Source organism: Colletotrichum acutatum (assembly GCF_030867785.1).
Source record: "Colletotrichum acutatum strain CBS 112980 chromosome Unknown BDZ83scaffold_3, whole genome shotgun sequence".
Taxonomy (NCBI): domain Eukaryota; kingdom Fungi; phylum Ascomycota; class Sordariomycetes; order Glomerellales; family Glomerellaceae; genus Colletotrichum; species Colletotrichum acutatum.
Window position 1 is genome coordinate 269620 of NW_026848997.1, and position 20183 is coordinate 289802.

The 20183-nt window shown below is 53.6% G+C and overlaps 7 protein-coding genes across 7 annotated transcripts; 4 read left to right on the top strand and 3 right to left on the bottom strand.

Annotated features, from left to right (window-relative positions):
• Window positions 1-256: 256 nt before the first annotated feature.
• Window positions 257-2158, bottom strand: BDZ83DRAFT_646202 (amino acid permease; the record flags this gene model as incomplete). The annotated part of the gene is made up of 5 exons (XM_060509934.1): window positions 257-493; window positions 561-1599; window positions 1664-1791; window positions 1852-1922; window positions 1987-2158. 5 exons carry the CDS (start codon window positions 2156-2158, stop codon window positions 257-259), a joined length of 1647 nt encoding a protein of 548 aa, XP_060371283.1.
• A 2597-nt stretch (window positions 2159-4755) lies between these two features.
• Window positions 4756-8304, bottom strand: BDZ83DRAFT_243238 (HEAT repeat protein). Its single transcript, XM_060501881.1, has 2 exons — window positions 8044-8304; window positions 4756-7994 (listed from the first exon to the last, which is right to left on the bottom strand). Exons 1-2 carry the CDS (start codon window positions 8095-8097, stop codon window positions 4815-4817), a joined length of 3234 nt encoding a protein of 1077 aa, XP_060371284.1. The 5' UTR covers window positions 8098-8304; the 3' UTR covers window positions 4756-4814.
• A 387-nt stretch (window positions 8305-8691) lies between these two features.
• BDZ83DRAFT_646204 (uncharacterized protein) lies at window positions 8692-9673 on the top strand (the record flags this gene model as incomplete). Its single annotated transcript, XM_060509935.1, has 3 exons — window positions 8692-9036; window positions 9090-9334; window positions 9397-9673. 3 exons carry the CDS (start codon window positions 8692-8694, stop codon window positions 9671-9673), a joined length of 867 nt encoding a protein of 288 aa, XP_060371285.1.
• A 551-nt stretch (window positions 9674-10224) lies between these two features.
• On the top strand, window positions 10225-10539 carry BDZ83DRAFT_746641 (uncharacterized protein; the record flags this gene model as incomplete). The annotated part of the gene is made up of 2 exons (XM_060513299.1): window positions 10225-10255; window positions 10322-10539. 2 exons carry the CDS (start codon window positions 10225-10227, stop codon window positions 10537-10539), a joined length of 249 nt encoding a protein of 82 aa, XP_060371286.1.
• A 575-nt stretch (window positions 10540-11114) lies between these two features.
• BDZ83DRAFT_565331 (cytochrome P450 3A13) lies at window positions 11115-12874 on the top strand (the record flags this gene model as incomplete). Its single annotated transcript, XM_060503742.1, has 6 exons — window positions 11115-11443; window positions 11501-11531; window positions 11604-11747; window positions 11800-11929; window positions 11990-12632; window positions 12697-12874. 6 exons carry the CDS (start codon window positions 11115-11117, stop codon window positions 12872-12874), a joined length of 1455 nt encoding a protein of 484 aa, XP_060371287.1.
• Window positions 12875-15304: 2430 nt separating this feature from the next.
• BDZ83DRAFT_746643 (domain found in IF2B/IF5-domain-containing protein) lies at window positions 15305-16632 on the top strand (the record flags this gene model as incomplete). Its single annotated transcript, XM_060513300.1, has 2 exons — window positions 15305-16285; window positions 16345-16632. The coding sequence occupies 2 exons, from the start codon at window positions 15305-15307 to the stop codon at window positions 16630-16632; spliced, it is 1269 nt and encodes a 422-aa protein (XP_060371288.1).
• Window positions 16633-16936: 304 nt separating this feature from the next.
• Window positions 16937-19843, bottom strand: BDZ83DRAFT_787368 (uncharacterized protein; the record flags this gene model as incomplete). The annotated part of the gene is made up of 2 exons (XM_060515664.1): window positions 16937-19474; window positions 19531-19843. The coding sequence occupies 2 exons, from the start codon at window positions 19841-19843 to the stop codon at window positions 17322-17324; spliced, it is 2466 nt and encodes an 821-aa protein (XP_060371289.1). The 3' UTR covers window positions 16937-17321.
• Between the last annotated feature and the right edge of the window lie 340 nt (window positions 19844-20183).

A 20183-nucleotide genomic window follows, 5' to 3' on the forward strand; every position in this document is an offset into this window, starting at 1 on the left:
TACTGAACATACTTGGTCAGGCATTTCCAATTCACACATGCAGATCAAAAGTTCTTTGAAAGTGTAAAAATTCAACATTGGTATCTTTTAGGTATAATGACATCTCCCAATCCCAAGCAGTACTTTTCTAGTGTTTTGTACGCTCTATGCAAGTTTCACCTCCTTTCCAAATATCCCACACCATGCTTTGTCTACAAACCACCCCTCCAACAAAGGAGAGGAGCAACTTGTCCCATCTGGTGGATGTACCACCCGTCTAGAACAAGGCCCGAGCCATCCGCTTGGGGAGGTTGGCCCAGGTCTTGACTTCCGCAGGCTCGTCGGAGGGGTCGGCAAGGACGACGCCTGACTTGAGGTCGACCTCGCGGAGGGGCACGTAGAGGCGCCAGTCGCGGGAGATGAGCTTCCAGAGGAGGTAGAGGAAGAGGACGATCGGAGCGGCGAGGTAGGCCTGGAAGAAGGCCGTGGCATCGGGCTGCGCGTTGGGAGAAGGCTGTAATAGGAAAAACATTAGCAGTGTGACCCATGGTATAGGTGCCGGGAAGAGAAGAAGAACTTACGTAGAGAGCGTTGTAGAAGGTGGCGATGAGGCAGATGACGTTGAGAAACAGGCCGACGGCGCTGCCCCAGATACCCCATGGGTTCTTGTAGGGGATCTGGTCGAGGGTGAAGCCCTGGACCTTCCAGGCCATGCGCATGCGGACGTGGGCCAGGCAGATGGAGCCCCAGACGAAGAAGTAGGAGAGACCGGAGAGGGCGAGGAGCCAGCCGAAGACGGTGCTGCTGTCGGCGGACTCGCCAATGAAGGCGAGAAGACCAAAGGCGATCTGGATCAGGACGCACCAGATGGGACGGCCCTGCTTGTCGACGTAGGCGAGGAAGCGGGGAGCCATACCACGCTCGGCCATGGCCTGCATTGTACGGGTGGAGCCGAAAGTGCAGCTGTTGGCGACGGAAATGACGGCAATAGTGATGACGGCGTTGAAGATGGAAGGAAGGACTTTGATGCCGGCATCCTGGATGGCGAGGACGAAGGGGGAGGCCTTGGTGTTGGCACCGGAGGAACCCAAGAGGCGGGGGTCGTTGGCCGGGACAATGAGACCGAGGATGAAGAGGTTGACGATGTAGAAGAAAGCAATACGCCAGAAGACCTGCTTACTAGCCATGGGGATGGCCTTGCGCGGGTTGTCGGACTCAGCGGCAGCGAGACCGACGAGCTCAGTACCACCGAAGGCGAAAGCGGCGACGACGAAGACACCAGCGAAACCGTTGAAGCCGTTCTGGAACGCACCCGGGTCGTGCCAGTACTTGGCGCCAAGGTAGCCCTTGTCGCCGACACCACCGCAGTTGATGACGATACCGAGGATGATGAAGCCGATACAGGCGGCAATCTTGATGAGACTGAGAACGAACTCGACCTCTCCGTATCCGCGGACGCCAAAGATTTGGATGATGCCGAGAACGATGAGGAAGACAGCAACCCAGATGCCCATGTTGAGGTCATCGCGCCAGAACTTGATGGTGATACTGGCGGCAACGAGTTCGAAGGGCAAGACGGTCAGCCAGGCGATGGCATAATCCCAGCCCATCGCAAAACCCCTGGTGTACACGTTAGAGAAAGGGGCTTTCCGGTCGGATAACGAAGCGATGTGCGTATACTCACCAGGAAGGATCGACGAATCGGCAGACGTATGTGTAGAAGGCACCGTTAACGGGGTACAAGACAGCCATTTCCGCGAGGGCCTGGGTGGTAAGCATCAACATGAATCCGACAATCATGTAACCGATAATCTATTTTTTTTTCTTTTGTCAGTCTTGAAAGCTTCCAGTGCGTTGTCGAGGGCTTCTTACCAAGGCGGCAGGGCCACCACTTCGCAAAGCGCCACCAGAACCGACGAAAAGACCAGCACCAATGGCACCGCCTGCAGTACAGAGTCAGTAAAACTGCAAGGGCCAGGGAGAACAACGGAGTATAGTGAAGCTTACCGATGGCGATCATCTGCATGTGTCTGTTCTTCAGATTTCGCTGAAGAGGCTCACCCTTTGTGACAACTCCAACCTCCTCATCGTGAGATCCCCCGTAGCTGCCATTGCTGTTCACAACAGGGTCCTTGGCGTAATGCTTATCATCATCGACAACGGTAGGTTGGTGCGACATCTTGACGACTGATACCTAGTGAATCTGGCTCCTCGAGCTCGTTGTTGAGTTTGGAGAGGAACGAGGTAACGAAGAATGCAACCTATACAGCGAGGGTTGGTGCCAAGAGGCCCCGGTATATATACACACAGAATAGCAAGACAAGGCAGGCAGGTATTCTTCAGTTTGATGGACGGGTAACCAGCTATCAGCGTTTGATGCCGCGCACTCTGTCTCTCCCCCTGGCCCAGCTTGGGTGCAACAGAAGTGTACCAGTGCCATGGGGTCAGGACTCTGGCCTACCAGTCCCCGGCAACGCCGTCCTCCTAGTCCCGTTCTTCCGCATGGATGGCAGGTCGTATGAGAGGCCTAGACCCTAGACACCTCGGAGGAGGTGGACAGGACAAGCTTTCACCGATGATAAGACAGTTGCCCCCAACGGTACTAGAGCCAAAGCAGATTGGTTCAAGACCCTCGAGATGGGAGCGAGCCTGGGGGTGGTCCCATTGTCACCCGGCACGGCATGCGTATTGCTCGACAAGGGTAAGCCCATTCGTGTTAGCCTGGTTTTCGGGCGAAGCTTACACTAATTGGTAAGTGAGGTCGAGTAGACAGTGGTCGTCGTGATTGGCTCAAGCGAGTTTGATATCTTGGCTTTCTCGGCGATACTCTAGGGTCAATCATTCCCCCGGCGGGCCTCCCCAGCTTCCTGAGACCAGCCATCCCTTGCCCCATACCCCTGCACCTGTGATAAGCTGGGTGTGAGTTGAAGTGGTACAGATAAGGAAGGTAAGCAAAAGGTTGTCATCAAGGTATATGAGAGCTTCAAGCCCAAGGCCTCAGGCCCAAGGGTGGCATGCTTCAGCAAGCTTTGCTTCTGCGTGTTTGGCTTTTCGTTCCTGGATCTTTTGTTGTGCCTAGCTGTCATCCTGTTGGCGCTCCTTTGGCGTTCCAAATAGTCAGTGGCATTATTCAATTGACTTCGAGTACAGCGACTGCCGTCGTCGTGGCTTCAAAACGGCAGTGCTATTGGCTTCGGCCTCTAGGCAACAAGTAGTTAGACAGTCCGAGGAAGCGCGAAGAGCATCTCTGTTGGACATTGGTAAAGTCCTAAGCACGCGATCTTCGTACGCCAACAGACGAACAACCGAGTAAAAGGTTGCATGGCGCCGCCACTATCTGGCAAATAATTGCCGCATTCCTCTCGTCAGGCTCATTTTGTTCTAGAAGACCGTCCCAGTTAGACCCGGGGGCCTGATGACTGACCAAAAGCCCCGGTTCATTGGATAGCAAGCAGGTGAGGCGTAGCGTCCCCCCCGATGCGAACGGGTATGGCGCCATGATCTGACTCGGGACCAACGCAACTAGTAATCGTAATGCTCGTACCCGTCGCAATCTCAAATAACAATTGACAGCATACAATATGTGTTATCGCGATGGGATGGGCAGCCCTCTCGGTGTGAAGAGGTGGCAAGAAGTGATCCGACAGGATGGAAATCGAGGTGATCGTCGCCTGAGGTTCTTGGTCCCTTGAACGCCGAGACAAATCAAGCTTTGGCGGCAACTGAACTTGGGGATATCATTGGACGGCTTGAGGCCAAGCATTTGAGGGCATCTCTTGGAGTCTTGGTAATTAATTAGTCCTAGCTTCTTGACCACCCGCACTTCCTCTCCATCGCCCCGCCCCCATTCTGCTGCAGCACTTTTGTTCGAAATCGCGTCCAGGCGATCCGGTGAAGCGTGCGGTTTCTGGCCTTGGTGCAGGTGGCCAATACTGCATCTGGTAGGACCGTTCCCGCGAAGGATGATGCCTTCTTCCTGAAGAGGAATGTGTCATTTTGTCAGCGAGCCCGCGATTGCCTCTCGGTTACTCTGCCCGTACTGCGTAGTGTAAATCGAGTGTCCGTGGGGATCTGGGGTAGTTGCCCTCATTTCGCTCTCTGCAGACACCTCCAGGCATCCCCCCGGAACGTGTGTTCGCGTGGCCCCCCCTCGTCCCAAATTGAAACAAGGGCGATGGAACACTTGATCTTTGCGCAAATTTGGCGCCTTTGGTGCGAAAGTGTCTAGGTATGTGGTTATTGTAAAGGTGTGTTGTTTCGCTCTTCAATCACGGTTGGCGGCACCTGAGTGCTGTAATCATCGAGTAACGCGCTCGTATCTTGGTTATCCGTCTCTACTTCCTATCATGTCGGATCACGGATCCATTCAGTGTTATCAGCTCTGCCCCCTGTTGTCGCAGTGGCTGGACTCGCCGAGAAGACGAGAGTGGTGCGCAACCCCGCGTCAGACGACAATCTCCTACGCGTTCTCTATGCAGCTATCGGGCGTCCTGGTTCTGAGGCGCCAAGGCCGCCAAGGTCGCCCGAACATGCTTCCCGTGGTGCCATGCAGCTCAGAGCTGTCATATCTTCAGCTCCAGCCCCGACCTGTGATCGTTGTCATGCAGTGGAAGCCATCCCGGGGCCAATCTGGACTTTCTGTAGACCAAAATGATTCTAGCGCTCTTCTAGCTTCCATCAAGCCTGCGGTTGTGTTCCTATTGGTGGTGGTTGAATAATAGTTGCTACCATGTGATCTCGCAGCTCCCATCGAGCGATACGCAATATGGAGGCTAGAGCTTTCTGCATATCCGTAGCTACCCGTCGTAAGGGCTGAGATCCATGCGAGGCGAGCTTCAGCTCAGCGTCGTCAAGGGTGCAAAAGTCACGCCGTCTAGTTTGGGTAGGCTCGGAGCCTTGACCTGTCCCTGCTGGTACATGGCTAGCCAGACTGCATCACCATTGACAGCTTCCAAGGCGCGACGTGCTTCAACGTTCTGGCCAAGTGCTTCGCTCAACAGATCCAGCACTTCGTCGAATATCTCGGCGTCAAGGCGGACATGTGAAGCGATAGCTGTCAACATGCGAATCACGGAATCCCAGATCTGCGCAGATTGAGCGAATTTGCCCAAGCCGCCTGATACCGAGCCTTTCGTTATCTCTGCAGATTGATAGCTTAGCCGATCGCTTCCTGTCATGACGGGAATGACGATTCCCTGACTCGTAGTCGCGGCGGTCTGGCCTGGCCTAGTACTCTCTCGGTGCGTACTTCCCTTGCCTCGAGACTGGATAGCCTCTAGCTCTTTCTTTCGACACCACTTTCCCAGCCCGTCCCACCACTCTGTCTTGATTCTGGAGGCTAGAAAGTCTCCGGCGGTGGCGGAGAGCGCACAGAGGGCATCGCAGGCTGAAATGGTTACAAACGCCTCCTCGTCGTAGATTCGGGTGATCACCACCGGCCATACAGCATTGATCAGCGGCAAAAACGAGTCTTCGTCGCCTGAAAGTGCTGGAGATACCGTGGCCAGGAGGTCGAGCAACGACTTTCGCAGCGTAGGGCTGGGTGAAGTAAGATAGTGTTGTGTCAAGCCGGCGATCTTCTCCAGTAGGGTATACGTTGGTGTCTTGGGTGGTTTCTCCTTTTCGACTTCGTTATTTGCAGCGTCCTCGTCAGTTCCTTCTTCCCCGCCGTCTTTGGGTTTTTGAACCTGCGCACCCCAAGGCTTTTGAGGATGATTATTATTAGTCGTGTCGGTCACATCGTCGATCGAGGCTTCAGTCTCTCTTTCCCGTCGTCTCTTCAATAGATTGACAATGTCGTCAATTGTGACGTGACTGCCAGCGGCCTTCTTGTGACTTTCTGGTCCATTTTTCCGGCCCTCCAGAAGAAGTCTGTCAGACTTCACGCCTTGCTCTACAACTTCCTTGAGCACTGCAAACAGACTTTCAACAAACACCGGGTACCCATGATAGTTGTCTAAGGCTGCGAAAATGGAGGCCACAACGTCGTCAAGGTACGGCAGCAGTCGCGACCCGGTTAGGCGAGTGATCATCACCAATACCTTCGTGGATGCCGGCGATATATCGAACGTATTGAGCCGCAGCGAAACAGAGTTGATCATATAGTCGACGTTCTCGATGATCAATTCGGAGACGCTCGTGTACCCACACGATACAGCAAGAACGTTCAGGGTCGTGATTGCATGCTCCCTCAGTTGTGAGCTCGCAGAGCCAAGGAAGGCTGTTATAGGATATAGCACGTCAATGAGTTCTGGTCTGAAGGCTTCGCCTGATCGAGATGCTGCGAAGGCGGTTACTTCAAGTGCCGTGGCCTCTAGCCTCCAGTCGATCTCAGCCAGTTCAGAGTGTGAGTCGAGCAAAACAACGGCGAATGCATACAATTCCTGGAAGATGGATTCAGAACCCTCGCCCCCAGAGCCCAGTGAAGAGAAGTCTAAAAGATCATCGAGCTCGTTGGAACGAGAAAAGGCGGTCTTGAGGAGTTCAAAGCTCAGCCAGAAAGAGGCTATCTGAGAATCGCCTGACGAGTCCCTGGCGTGATCCAGCATTTCGGCAGCAAGCCTGGTCTGCTGCGAGGCGGTTCCAACGTTGGAGAGCAAGTCAATCATAGCTGACCTTGTTTCGACCTGACTCTCCTCACCCAACAGCACATTTGAATATCGTTTTGAAAAATCTCCCATTCTCACGATATCTTGGTTGTACCATGAGGCGTCCGGCGTTGTTTCATCCAGGATCTTGCTAGGCTTCGCTCCGGTTATGAGAGACGTGACACTGTCCCTTAGAGCCGCCGCTATTGACTCGTCCAATAGTGAAGAATCCAACTGAAGGCTACTGACAAGAGCCATGCCCTTCATCAAATTTTGGACGGCGGCCTGTTTCTTGCTTTCGCTGGCAGACTGCATGATCCTGGGCAAGCTGATGATCCAATTGTAACAAGTGACCTTCATGGTCTCGCCAAGTTCAGGATATATGATGGCCAAATCTTGCAGACTTGTACCGGTCAAAGACGTCGTTGGATGTGTTGGTGAGATGACCATGGCTGTCTCCACCAATACGGAGGAGCAATTTTCCAGGGAGGCGTGACATTCGTCGAGAAGTCCAAGACAGAATGCTAGCAGCGCCTCGCGTACGTCTGTAGTATCGCTTGTTCGTAGTTTCAAGACTGTTGCCAGAGCCAGCTTGATCTGTGATTGTGTCGCGTTAAGCCATGATGGGCTCAGTACACCCCCTTGTTCGGCCTCCGGTGGAGTATCTGAGTTCAGTCTTGCGGTGATGCTCCGGGTCCTGACATCGCCAAGAACTCTTACTAGCACCAGTCCCAACGACTGTATGGAACCGACCAAGACGCGCGTCTTCTCTCTCTGGGGCTTGGAAAGAAGTTTTGTCAGGCCCGAGACGAGGCCAGGAAGGAACGACGCAAGTGCGGCATGGTCCTTGATGCTCGTGTAGAAGCAGTTCAGGATACGCAGAGCTTCGAGCTGAATAGCTGACGTTCTTCCATCCGCTACGCATCCCAGAAGTACCGTAATGGTATGGCCCAGAGTTGGCACCAATTTCTCCTCGGTCAGAGCTGTTGCTGCTGTGCTGGACGTTCCAGCCACAGTGATCAAGGCAGTCAACGCTCTAAGCGATTCAAGCTCGGTTTCCTCGGGCACATCATGCTCTCTCTCTCGGCCAGGTACTCCTCCAACGATGAAAGTGAGAAGTATCAGGAGCTGTTGCAAGATCTGGGGCGAAATGTTGGACTTCCAGCCGTGAATAATGATAACGGTAAGGCACTTGATGGCGAGCTCGATTAGGCGCTTGGGGTACTGATCGTGACTGCGGAAGATATGAGAGAGCGGGAAAAAGACGTAGTCAGCAAGCCTTGAATCCAGAACGGTGGCATCTCTATTGACTTGGTCGTTGAGAATGTGGTACAACTCGTCAGTCAACTCAGAGAGTCGTTTGAAGGAAGACGAATCTCCTTGTTGTCGGATTGCTAGCTGACTGATTGAAACACAGCATGGTTTGAGCTGGTTGAATTGGTCAGCATATGATCTATACGTCCCAAGGTATACGGACCTGCTGGAAAAACTCATTCCGAGCTGGGGTTGCATTGGCGGGAGTGGTCGCCATTACGAGGCAGAGGGCAAGTATTTCACGCCAGCCTCCAGCGGCGCGTAAATTAGCGGTGGAGACGTATCTGATCTAGGAAAGCCTATGGTCGCGGCTTTCGAGGATATGACTGGCGTGATATTAAAGAGAAAGTGGCGAGGATTCGCGTGTTTACTGGTAGTTGAAGATGGAAGCTCTGTCGTTCACTTTCGCAACCCAACTTTGACTGAGGAAACGCCTGGCTGAGATGACCATCCTGCGAAAGATTGGCGGTACGGAGTACATACCTTCCTAAAGTAGGCCCAATCGGGTGGCTTCCTTTCGACGTCCCTCGGCGATGAGCCCCACTGACGGCCGACTGTTCAGGGCCTTTGGTGATTCTGGCTCGCTAAAAGGGAAGCTGGCAGCCCCGCAACAGCACATCAGAGCAGCCCCCACCAGAGCGCTTCCCCTCCACTAGGTTACGCCAATTTCATTAATTCTTGTGAGGAAGCAACTACATCGCAAGACTCCCTGAATCTCTGCTAAGCAGTCACGAAAGGAGCTTTCCGCTAGAAACTACGACCAGATCTTGACGAACAGCCTATCTTTGTCCGGAAGGGTCAGTAACTCACCATGGCCCCGGCTCCTTTCTCTTGCACGGTGCATCCTTTCGATTCCCGAACCTCTCACTCTAGCGCTTATGAGATCGGCCCAACTGGCGCATCAAACGCCCTTCTCTTCATAGGAGGTCTCGCAGATGGACCTCATACTGTTGGCTACACCAAGGCTATAGCCAAGCATCTTGAGACAGCGGCACAAGACTGGTCTGTATTTGAGATTCGGATGAGGAGCTCCTTTTCTGGCTACGGCTTTTCGAGCTTGAAGAACGATGTTGAGGATATCTCGGCTCTGGTGAGGTATCTCCGAGGTATCGGAAAGAAAAAGATTGTCCTTATGGGCCACTCAACCGGATGCCAGGTATGCCGTTGTAGCAGCCTTGAACATTTACAGGACCCAACTAACCTTGGTAGGACTGTATGGAGTATACCAAGCACAAGGAGGACCCTGTCGATGGCTTCATCATGCAAGGTCCTGCATCTGACCGGGAGTCTATTGAGGACTTTGTCAAACCCGACTGGTTGAAGAAGAGCCTCGAGCACGCAGAGAAGCTGATTTCCGCTGGAAAGGAGGCCGAAGCGATACCCAAGGATTTAGTGCCAAGCTTCTTCTCGACACCCATGACGGCCTACCGTTGGCACTCTCTGGCGGCTAAGGGGTAAGTGGCTATGATACTCGATCCCCGGGATCAGGTGAATGGAATACTGATCTTATTCACAGAGGCGACGATGATTACTTCTCATCCGACCTCGAAGAGTCGTTCGTCTCCGAGGTCTGGAATCGTTTCCAGCAGCCCGTCATGGTGCTACACTCTGCAGAGGATGAGTTCGTGCCAGCCAAAATCGACAAGCAAGCTTTGATAGACCTGTGGAAGAAGACAAACTCCAATGTCAAGGAGCTGTCTGGCTTGATTCCCGGAGCAAGCCACACTGTGAAGAACCCGGAGTCCCAGCAGTGGCTTGCAGAACGTGTGGCTCAGTTCATCCAGCAAGTATGAAATTAGACTCGGGACGGACCGCATGAGCCTCAGCATACCTTTCCTTAGTTGAGAGGGGATATTTGTCCTTCACTCATGGCCAAAAACATTTAACGAGCAACATTCCCGAGACGGAATCGAACGTGTTACACGAGATGACTAAAGCAATACCGGTCTCAGCTCGGTCAGAAGCTTCCAAAGTGCCTTATGTGAGCAAGCCCGAGTTCCACTGACAGCACCCCACTTCCCCGGAATAGGGAGCGAGGTCGGCGATACCCCTCCGAGGCCCACTTCATCGGGGTCACTGCGCCCGTGACAATGCTCAATGCAGGTCGCCGACCCCAACTGGGTGGATTATGCTATCACGGACACCGCGAATACTTAATCCCAGGTAAGCTCGTAGCAAGACCAGCCCTTATCGCGTTGGTCAACGTCCGAAAAGACTATCTTCAAACACCATCTTGACTTCAAGCTTCGTTCGGATCAACCCGTACACAACATACTGTCGACTCTTTGAACTTGATACCCGCACCGACATCTCCCTTTCACCAACACCTTTACTTTTATACACAATGTGCTTCGGAGTCACCTGCTCGACTTGCTGTAAGACGACAACCCCAATCTCGCAACATGCCTTCTAGAATCATGAAAATTAAGTGTATCCAATAGCAAAGGCAACCTGGCGCGGCTGCGGCCAACACATCCCGTCGGCGCTGAGTAGCGTCCCCGAGGACCAGTGGTGCACATGCACGCCCAAGGTCACCGTCAACGGCAAGGAGTATCCCCCGGCAGGCACTGTGTCGATTCCCGGTATGTCTTGGTTGACCGGCTTGTTCGGGGGCAATTCGAATGACAAGTCGAAGCAGGGCACTAAGGGAGAACTGTGAGAGATAGGGTGGTAACCTGCACTTTTTTGGAGTCTTGATTCGAGGTTTGGTTGGTGGGCGGGTTTGAGCCGGGTGTATTAGTACGAGGTGACAATTGGCGAGGCGTTGAGGGTGGTGCATCTCACGAGATGATGTTGGGCGGCGGCAGTGATGGCGTAGAAAAACATGAGTTGGAATCAAATATCTGATACCGTATCAAGTTCCTGCTTCACGAGAATTTGAAGTCTTTCCCGACGCATCCATATCGAGCCTTTCATCACCGGCTGTCGAGTTATGGAGGGGTAATCGGTGTTGACGACCTGCCCCTCACGTCTCATTTGGAGTCCCTCAGGGGGTTATGCTTGCCAGACCGCCCCGTTCTCGGGCTAAAGCACCCTGGCGCTCGACTGCCCAGGTGGTCATTTACGAATCGAAACCCTCTGATTGACCAACGCTATCGGGGCCCGGAACGGAGCTGATAAGAGGAACCGGCGTCGCTCATGATTCGAGAGACCTTCGCCCCAATGTTTACCTCGTCCTGTCATTTTCTCGGAGCAACTATACGTGTAATGGTGTAATGGTGACAGGCCTACAATATGTTACTTCTTTCTCCCGTCTTCTTGGGAGCAGCATTTTCTGTCCTCGCTTTGGCGTATCTCATCCGCTGCTTCCTATCCCCGTTGTGGAAAGTACCTGGTCCGAGGACATCTGCCTTCACCTCCCTTCTTCTGAAATGGCATGAGCTACAAGCAACCAGGACGAAGTACATCCATGCACTCCACCGGCAATATGGCCCAGTTGTCCGAATCGCACCAAACGAGGTCTCGTTTACATCCTACGAAGCCGTCAAGGAGATTTACTGTTCGGGAGGCAGCGGCTATGACAAGACGGAGTTTTATGACTTGTTCAAAGTCTATGGACGAAGGTATGAAAGGGAAATGAGCTTATGTTGGACAGGGACAGCAGAAACTGACAGTACTAGGACTATGTTCACAACGTTGAATAAGGAAGATGTAAAGCCCCCCCCCCCTCCCCCCGATGAGACTCTAGTCTGGGGTAGAATAGCAACTTACAACATGTTCTAGCACGCGAAGCGCAAGAGAATCATTGCGGACCGCTATGCAAACAGCAACGTCCTGCGACCTGTACCCCTAGGCGGAATCCAGGAGAGGTCGCAAAAGTTTATCAACTTGTGCGAGAAGTCCGTCGGCATGAGCCACGACATATTTGTACGTAGACCCTGTTCCAACTTTCTAGACGGTTGCCTGACTGCGTTTGCAGATGAGTCTTCACTCCTATGCCTGTGATTGCGTTACACACCACCTGTTCCATCCGTACGGCAGTAACTGCCTGGAGGACGATGCGGACGAGGAAATGATGCACCAGGTTGCCGCTGATGACAGCCTGCAAAGTGAGTACACAGGTCAACATGCCTGCTGAATGTACCCCAGGTAGACTGACGATAACACAGATCGCCTTCTTCAACACTATAGTCCCGCGCTGCACAAGCTCCTCTCTCGATTCCTGTACTTCTTCGCCAAGCCCCGCGAAACGCCCCTTGCCGACACCTTTGTCATCGAGTCCAGCAAAAAGCCCGACCCGGCCGCCTTCACGCTCCTCAGCCGGCTCCACGAGAAGGCGGGCCAGGGACTAGACCAGCTCGACATGGCGGGCGAGTGCCTCGACCACATGGCGGCGGGCATCGACACGACGGGCGACGGGCTGTGCTTCCTCATGTGGGAGCTCTCGCAGCCGCGATCCCTGCGTTTCCAGGAGACGCTGCGCCGAGAGCTGAGAGAGAACCCTGGGGCCGCGTTCGACACGTTGCCGTTCCTCGATGCCATTGTGCAGGAAGGGTTACGGTGCTTTCCAGCTATCCCAATGTCCCTACCGCGTTATGTTCCCCAGGGCGGACGGGTGATTGACGGGTATGCCATCCCGGAGAAGACTACTGTCAGCTGCCAGGCGTATTCCATCCATCGTATCAACGAGGAAGTGTTCCCGGAGCCGGACTTGTTCAACCCTGATCGGTGGATGGAGCCAACGGGGGACGCGGAGAGGAAACGGCTAATGTTTGCGTTTGCCAACGGAGGCCGAGGATGTGTTGGCAAGCAGTGAGTAACCTCCATAATCCATCCAAAGTGAGATCCTGTCTGTTAACAAGGCACAACCACCAAGCCTGGCGCTCGCCGAGATGAAGACTCTGTTGACGGACATTTACACCCGTTACACGACGCTTCCTGAGACGTCGATGACGGAGGAGTCGATGGCCATGTCGGACCAGCTCATCTCCTCGCGACCCCTGGGACAAAAGTGTTTGCTGCAGTTTGTTCCCGCTGGCGAGAAGCGGGAATGATGAGGTTTTCGATGGGAGGAACGGGGTGACCTCAAAGTTGCATAGTGCATGTTGCATTTGGCGCGAAGTGTATGGATGGCATATCGCGTCTGGGCGTTTCTGCAAGTGTTTGATCATTCTGGTACTGGAGCACGGGTAGGTAGCGTTTGTGGCATCTGGGGTCTGAGGCAGGAATGCTGAATCAGTGAGAAACAGCGTGCCTCGACAAACCAGACAGCTTGGCAATTGTGGTTGAATGGGCACGGTAGAGGCCTATATAGAAGGCTGACACCAAGTCACATCGTGCCAGAAAGATTTTGTGGTGATTCATGAATGTATGTTGTTCCATGTGCGGCTTGCCTGTGTTGCCCTGCTTGGGAGTGCCATGGGACCGCACACGTTTACGTGGACAGGCCAGGCTCTCCGCTGCCAACTGCCCTGCTTTTTGAATACATACCTAGCTTAGCCAAGGCAATCTGCAAGTCGAGTGATGACTTGCATGGCAATGACTGGCTCGGCTTTGTGAGCCGGCGTTAGGCGAGGCGAGCGAGCAAAAGGAATGGCGGACAGCAGGCTGCATGCTGCAGAGACTGGATCCACCTGATGGCGAAACGGGAATTCCTGATCCCCATGTTAGGGTGTCCAGTCGCTAGGTATTTTTTTCGTCGCTTATTTTTAGTTTTATGTTGCCCGTCCTCTGCTGCGTGCTGCCCCGGATCCTTTGGAAAGCTTCCTTGACCTTTCCCGCACAATTGCGGTGCGAATTGCGCTTGATCGAGGAGCAGGAAAGGCCGTTGATTGGCCTGTGCCCGGCGCGGAGCTGTCGCGGGTTTCCCCCTTTCAAGTGCCAATGGAACCAGGAAACGGCGCCAGGCTTTTTGGCTTTCCCCCCTTTGCTGTCTCAAGTATTGCCTGATGAAGGTAGGAGGTGTTGAAATAATCATGAGAGAAACAAACGAGTGTGAAACACGCTCGAGGGTGGAAAGAACACAGAGAGAGGGAGACAGAAGGCAAGATAGATGTTTGGCGTCTTTGTTGTCTTGATGCCTTGTGATATCCAAATGTCTACGTACTTTGGATGTCGTGATGGGGGGACGACACAAAGTGCAGCAACAATGAAACTTGAGGCTAAATAAACGTGCAAGGCAGCAAGTGGAACTGGCTGCCCAGCTGCGTGTTGCATCCTGGACACTGGACTGGTCCGGTGGCGCCGCGAGGGCAGGCGAGCGAACAACGACCTCAAACTCGGATTTAAGGCTCCCATGGCTTGAAGTTCTGACTGAGGTGTTCGACAGAACGGCTCCAGGGGGGTCTTTGAGTGGTGGCGCAACTCTGACGGGCACGAGGCAAGGGCCAGCCAGCGTGCCATGCTGCCAGCCCGCCAGACTTCCCGCCCCCAGCGCCCAAACCTTGACTGTCCTTTGGGGGGCGCCTTAGTGAATGAGGTGCTGGGGCGGCAGTGAATTCGTAGGCAAGCGCTCTAAGGGAGATCCACTTTATTATTTCCAGGGATTTTTATTTTCATTTCTAGGCACTTCTTTCTGGGACTTTTCATGTGTTTCTTAACTTCCTGTCCTGCCGCCGCTACCACCACCCTCCGACTCCACCTCAGCCTTTTCCAAAACTCTGCGCTCACTGCCCAGTCATCTCCGTTTTCTCCTCTTCCCACCACCCACAAGAAAAAAACGCACAAAACCCTCCGCTCGGAGATCCATTCGAGCACATCTCGCAATTATCTTAAACCCACCTTTTCGCAATCGCAGTTCACCGCCCTGCTTAGGCATCTCTGCATCTTCGCGTCCTCCGCGGTAAAATCTTCCAAGCGTACAAAACCTCTTCCCTCCTCCACCCCTCTCTCTCCTGAGAACGTTGCCACTTTCCACACCACCACCCAACACCCCGCCATAAAGAACCACAGTATCGTCAACAATCGCCAGTAGCATCCTCTCTCGCCGCGTTTCCGACCACCGAGTCTTCTTCCGCGAGAGTTGAACATACAACACCACCCTCACGCGGTACAAGCCACATAGCAGTTTATGTATCAGCACGACAATACCACCGTCTTCAGACACTTCGTCCCCAAGCTGCAATCATTTCGCATAGCGAAACCTTGTAGCCCCAACATCAGTTCCGTTGGCTGAAATCCCGAACCCAGAGGAGTTCATGAATTCTCGACAGCAAAGACGATCTAGTCTCGCTTTACCCTATGTTCATCAAAAGAACCCTTGAGCATTGAGTCCGCCTTCTTGCTCCCCTACCAGCTTCCTCGCCAATCCGTCGATCCTATACTATCACGACCTCCGGCTTCTTCATGCTACCCGCCCGTCCAAACAACAGCACTGCCAGCTTCATATCCTGAGCCTTTTAACTTCCAGATCCAAACAAACCTCCTAACACAAAAATACTCTTCCAAGACTCTTCTTCAGTCCACCTACTACCAATATCGCAATTATGGCTTCCCTCATCAACGTTCGTCGCGACGTCAAGGACGCTTTCTATCGCTACAAGATGGAAAAGATCGTCACAAAGATTGAGGGCAAGGGCAACGGTATCAAGACCGTTGTCGTCAACTTGAGCAGTGTCGCTCAGTCTCTCGCCCGTCCCGGTGCCTATGTCATCAAGTACTTCGGCTTCGAGCTCGGTGCTCAGACCAACGTTGACCCCGCCGACGACCGCTGGATTATCAACGGTTCGCACAACGCCGCTAAGCTGCAAGACCACCTTGATGGCTTCATCAACCGTTTCGTTCTCTGCAAGAAGTGCAAGAACCCCGAGACCGACGTCAACATCAAGGACGGTCGCATTCTTCTCGATTGCAAGGCCTGTGGCCAGCGTTCCGAGGTCGACCTCCGTCTGAAGCTTAGCGGTTACATCCTGAAGAACCAGCCGAAGAAGGGCAAGAAGGACAAGGCCGAGCGTAAGGCTGCCCGCCGCGCGAAGGCTAACGGTACCAAGGAGAACGGACACGGAAGCGGAAGCGGCGGAGAAGGATCCGAAAACGGCTCCAACGACGCCGACGACCAGGATGTTGGTAGTGACGACGAGTTGGAGAAGATGAAAAAGGAGGCTCCCGAGATTGACCAGTTCGAGACCCAGGAGCACGAGTGGGCCGTCGACATGAGCGAGGAGGCCGTCAAGGCCCGTCAGGCTCAGCTCCCCGGCGAATTCAAGCAGAAGCTCAACATGGGCGATGACGAGGACGAGGATGGCGAGGCCTCTGGCAGCACCGTCTACGACGAGTTTGGCACCTGGATCCAGGATGAGGCCACTGCTAAGGGCAGTGTCGACAAGGTCGACTCGATTGACATCTTTGTCAAGGCCAAGGAGCTTGGTATCGAGACCAAGCATCGTTCCGTCCTGGTTCTGGTGCAAACCATCTTCGACGAGAACATTCTCGCCCAGATCCCCAAGCGCGCCGGCATGATGAAGCAGGTATGTTCACGTCATTTGGACCAACGAAACATGGGCCCTTTACTAATTGTGTCCTCTAGTTTGTCACATCTGAGCGCCACGAGAAGGCCCTTCTCGGTGGTACCGAGCGCCTCATCGGCCAGCTCGCCAAGGAGCACTCTGACATCTTTGACAAGGTTGTCAAGATCCTCCAGTTGTACTACAACCACGATCTCCTCAGCGAGGAGGTCGCCGTCAAGTGGGGCACCAAGGCCAGCAAGAAGTACACCGACCTGTCCACCTCCAAGAAGGTCCGCAAGGCCGCCGAGCCCTTCATCAAGTGGCTTGAGGAGGCATCGGAGGAGGAGTCGAGCGAGGAGGAAGAGTAAATGCGTACTTGACGGAGAAATTGGGAGACGTTATTGGCATTTCGGTGTCAAGTGACGTTTCGTGCCCAACATTCACTTTGATTCGCACATCTTTTCTGGGCAGCATTGCCAGAACAGTCCGCTGGTTTTCTTTCCTCTTCATTCCCATCTCCACTCGGCGACTTAGCGTTTCCCTTAACCTGGAATATCTCTTGTCGGTGGACGGGATGTCGGTACTTAGGTAGCACACATCTTGTAGACTGCAGCCATTGGCAAATTATCCACTCTCACTCTTTGACCGGCACCTGTGTTGACCAGCACCTGTGTTTCAATGTTTCTTGATCTGTCTGTGTCAAATTCTGGTGCCAAGCTGTTTCTCATCCAGCTGGTGTAGAACTCAGGTGAAAGCTGCAACGTCCCGCGCGCCTCCCATGCGGGTAAAACAATCTAGACTCGTAAGACTCAGTGTCTCTTCAACACGCAAACCCCCTCCACCCTCCCAAGTCATCGCCAAATAATGCATTCGCCAAAGTCCACAATCTCCTTGCTGGGGGAAATGCCCCAAAAGATGCTGAACGCCGAGATCTCTCGGTTCCAAGAAAATCTACCAGCTGCTGTCAAATACCTCCGCCAGCCGACTGCCTTTTCGCTTCTCTTGCTGCGATATCATGCAAGAGCTCCCTCTGAACTCGGCTTCGCCAAAGCCACCTCTACCATTGGTCTGCCGCACCGCTTGTCGACTGCGCCAAAGTCGGGTCTCCCCAAGGAGGGACGTTGGTATCCCAAGCGCCTGGCATACTCTTGCTGCTGCTTGAAGTCTTGCTCATCTCAGTCGCCGTGGGGCCATAGTTGACTTCGCCGCTCGTGGTCTCGGGGCCCCACCCGGCGCCACCGCCAGCCGAAACCCATTGATCAGTCTTTTCCCTCTTGCTTGCCGAGCTCTTCTTCGACGATTGGGAATTGCGCGGGCTATTGTTGGTCGTTGGGCCAGCGTTGTTGTATGTTGTCCAGGCCGAGTTGCTAGCAGTCGCCCACGTATCGCCCTTGGACGCATGCTTTGAGCTCTTCTTATTTCCGTTGCCCTTGCCGGATGAGTTACCGACGGGACTGTTGGTCGAAGGCCCAGCGTTGTTGTCCCAGCCAGCATTGGTTGAGGGTGGCGGAGGTGAAGTCTTCTTCGACTTGCTAGACTTGTTCGAGTTGTTTGACACTTTACGTTCCGATTCTGAGTAGCCAACATTGTTTCCCTGGCCATCCCAGTCCGTAGCAGCCTTGGCTTGACCGCTGGTACCTCCATTGCTTCCATTGTCATTTTGGCTCTTGTTTGACTTCTTCGAGTTGGAATGGTTCGATCCAGTTCCCCAGTTGTTGCTGTAGTCGCCTCTAGAGTTAGCCCAGGGATCGGCTGACTGGTCATTGGAGGTTCCCCATCCATCCTTGTCCGTATTGTCGGTATTGTCCCAAGTGGTACCATTCGTCGCCGTCCAACCATCGCCACCAGAAGTTGTCTGGGCGTCGTTGCTCTGAGTATTGCCGGATGTTCCCCAAGCATCATTGGCCTGGGCGGTATTCGTGGTGTTCCACCCACTGTTGCTTCCACTGCCTCCAGTCGCTCCCCAAGAATCATTGTTCGCATCCCCAATTTTCGTCCAGCCCGAATTGCTTCCCTTGTTACTCCCCTTGTTGCTCCAATTGTTACTTCCCTGGCTCTTCGTGGCAGTGTTGCCCCAAGCAAGATCAGGATGCTGGCCGCTGGCCAGGGGCTGCCAGTCTGTGCTCTTCTTCGATCCCCAAGAATTTTTGCTCCCATTTTGCGATCCATTCTTGTTCGGAGTAGACTTTTTGCTGAGGTCGCTAGCAAATGCAGCCCATGGTGTATTTGGATTCACCGTCAAATTGATGTTGATGGGAGAAGCAGGAACCACGTTATTGGGACTCGCTACCTTTGTCAGAGGCGAAGTAGCCTTGGTTTGTTGAGGACCAACGTTGGTATCCCATCCTTGTTCCTGATTCTTGGTACCTGTCGTCGATGCCGCGTCTCCTGGAATAGCCCCCGACATAACAGGCTTTGGAGATCCCTTTGGAGAAAGAGCTTTAGGAGACATGGGACCCCACCACGGCGGCATCTGCATTCCCATCTGCATCGGGTCGACTGCTGCCATGACTGGAGGCCCTCCAGGCATACAAGTGACAGGCATAGAGCTCCAGGGAGACTGGCCCTTGAAGTGGTTATCTCCGGGGTTTGAGGGGTTGGCGAAACCGTAGAAATAGGGGTTCTGTAGGGGATGGGGGACGCCCATCGGCAAAGGAGCATTGTTTGGGTCGCGAGAAGGATAGAGCAAGCCGTAAGGATTACCGTAAGCTGGTCCATGATAGACTCGGACAACACCGTTCTGAGGGTCGTGGAAAGCATTGGGTCGAGGATCTTCGACGCCCTCAATGGTGTGCTCAACTTGGACGACCTCCGCGCGAATGGGCATAATGAGATTGGGTCGGCGCAGGTGAGGAGACAACGCCGCCTCGGGCATTACTTTCTGAGGCTTGTCGACCTTCTTGGTCTCGTTCGTCTTCGCTCCTCCATTCTTTCGGACTTTTTTGACAGTAGGGCCGACGTTGTTGGGCTCAGCATCGGCTGGAGTAGCGCTGCCCTTGGTCTTGGATGACTTTTTGACACTGTCCTTCGTCTTTTCTTGTGTCTTCTTCTTAGAAGGTGCCGGCGTGTCATCCTCAGTCTCATCAGTCTCACTTTCGGACGAAGAATCCACTACCTTCTTCTTGGCGGCCTTGACACCTCTCTTCTTCTTCGCCTTAGCTTCCGACTCAGATGCCGATGTGTCATCTGCCTTATCCGATTTATTTTTGTCTGCTTGCTCCGTGATTAGTTGTGTCTTCTTCTGATGGAATTCAAGGACTCGTGACCACCCTGGATCTCGGTATCACCTTTGGACTCAGCTTCTGCGTCTACAGCCTGAAGCGCAGGCTTCTTTGAGGCCTTCTCAAAACGGACCTTCTTGGAGCCGGAGCCCGGAGAGTCCTTTCTGCGATCGGCGCGCGGGTACGTGATTTTGACAGTATCCTCCTCGGATTCGTCGTCAGTGGAAATCTCGACGCAGATTCGTTGTCTGCTGCTGGACTTCTTGCGTCTGCGCCGCTCAATAGAGTTGCAGTATTCCTCGACGCTGACTCCAAGTGCCCACTCGCAGATGGTAGAGCTGCGGGTGTTACGCGTCATTTTGGAGGTTGACTACCGAGATGCTGTCAATGAGAGGTTCTGTACTGTGGATGCAGCTCGGTCATCGACGAAGATTGCGGAATTTGTTCTTGATCAAATTCAGTAGAGAGCTTTCAGGAAATGAAAGTATAGAATTTGGGTGGCATCTCTACGTTTATGGATGCATTGGATGCGAAAGGGCGTGGACCCAACGAAGGTAGGTGAAGCCAGGTCAAAGTGACTACCTCGCTCAGGTTGGGAAGGAACCGCCCGACTTTCGTACCTGCCTAAGGTATATTACCTAGGTAGCCAGTGCTACCGGACTCTGAGAATAAAGCACATGACAATTATTCAATAAGAG

Coding starts and splice junctions, on each gene's coding strand:
- BDZ83DRAFT_243238 (XM_060501881.1), bottom strand. CDS start 8,097: ATGGCGACCACTCCCGCCAATGCAACCCCAGCTCGGAATGAGTTTTTC. Junction 7,995..8,043: donor GGAATGAGTTTTTCCAGCAG/GTCCGTATACCT, acceptor CAATTCAACCAG/CTCAAACCATGCTGTGTTTC.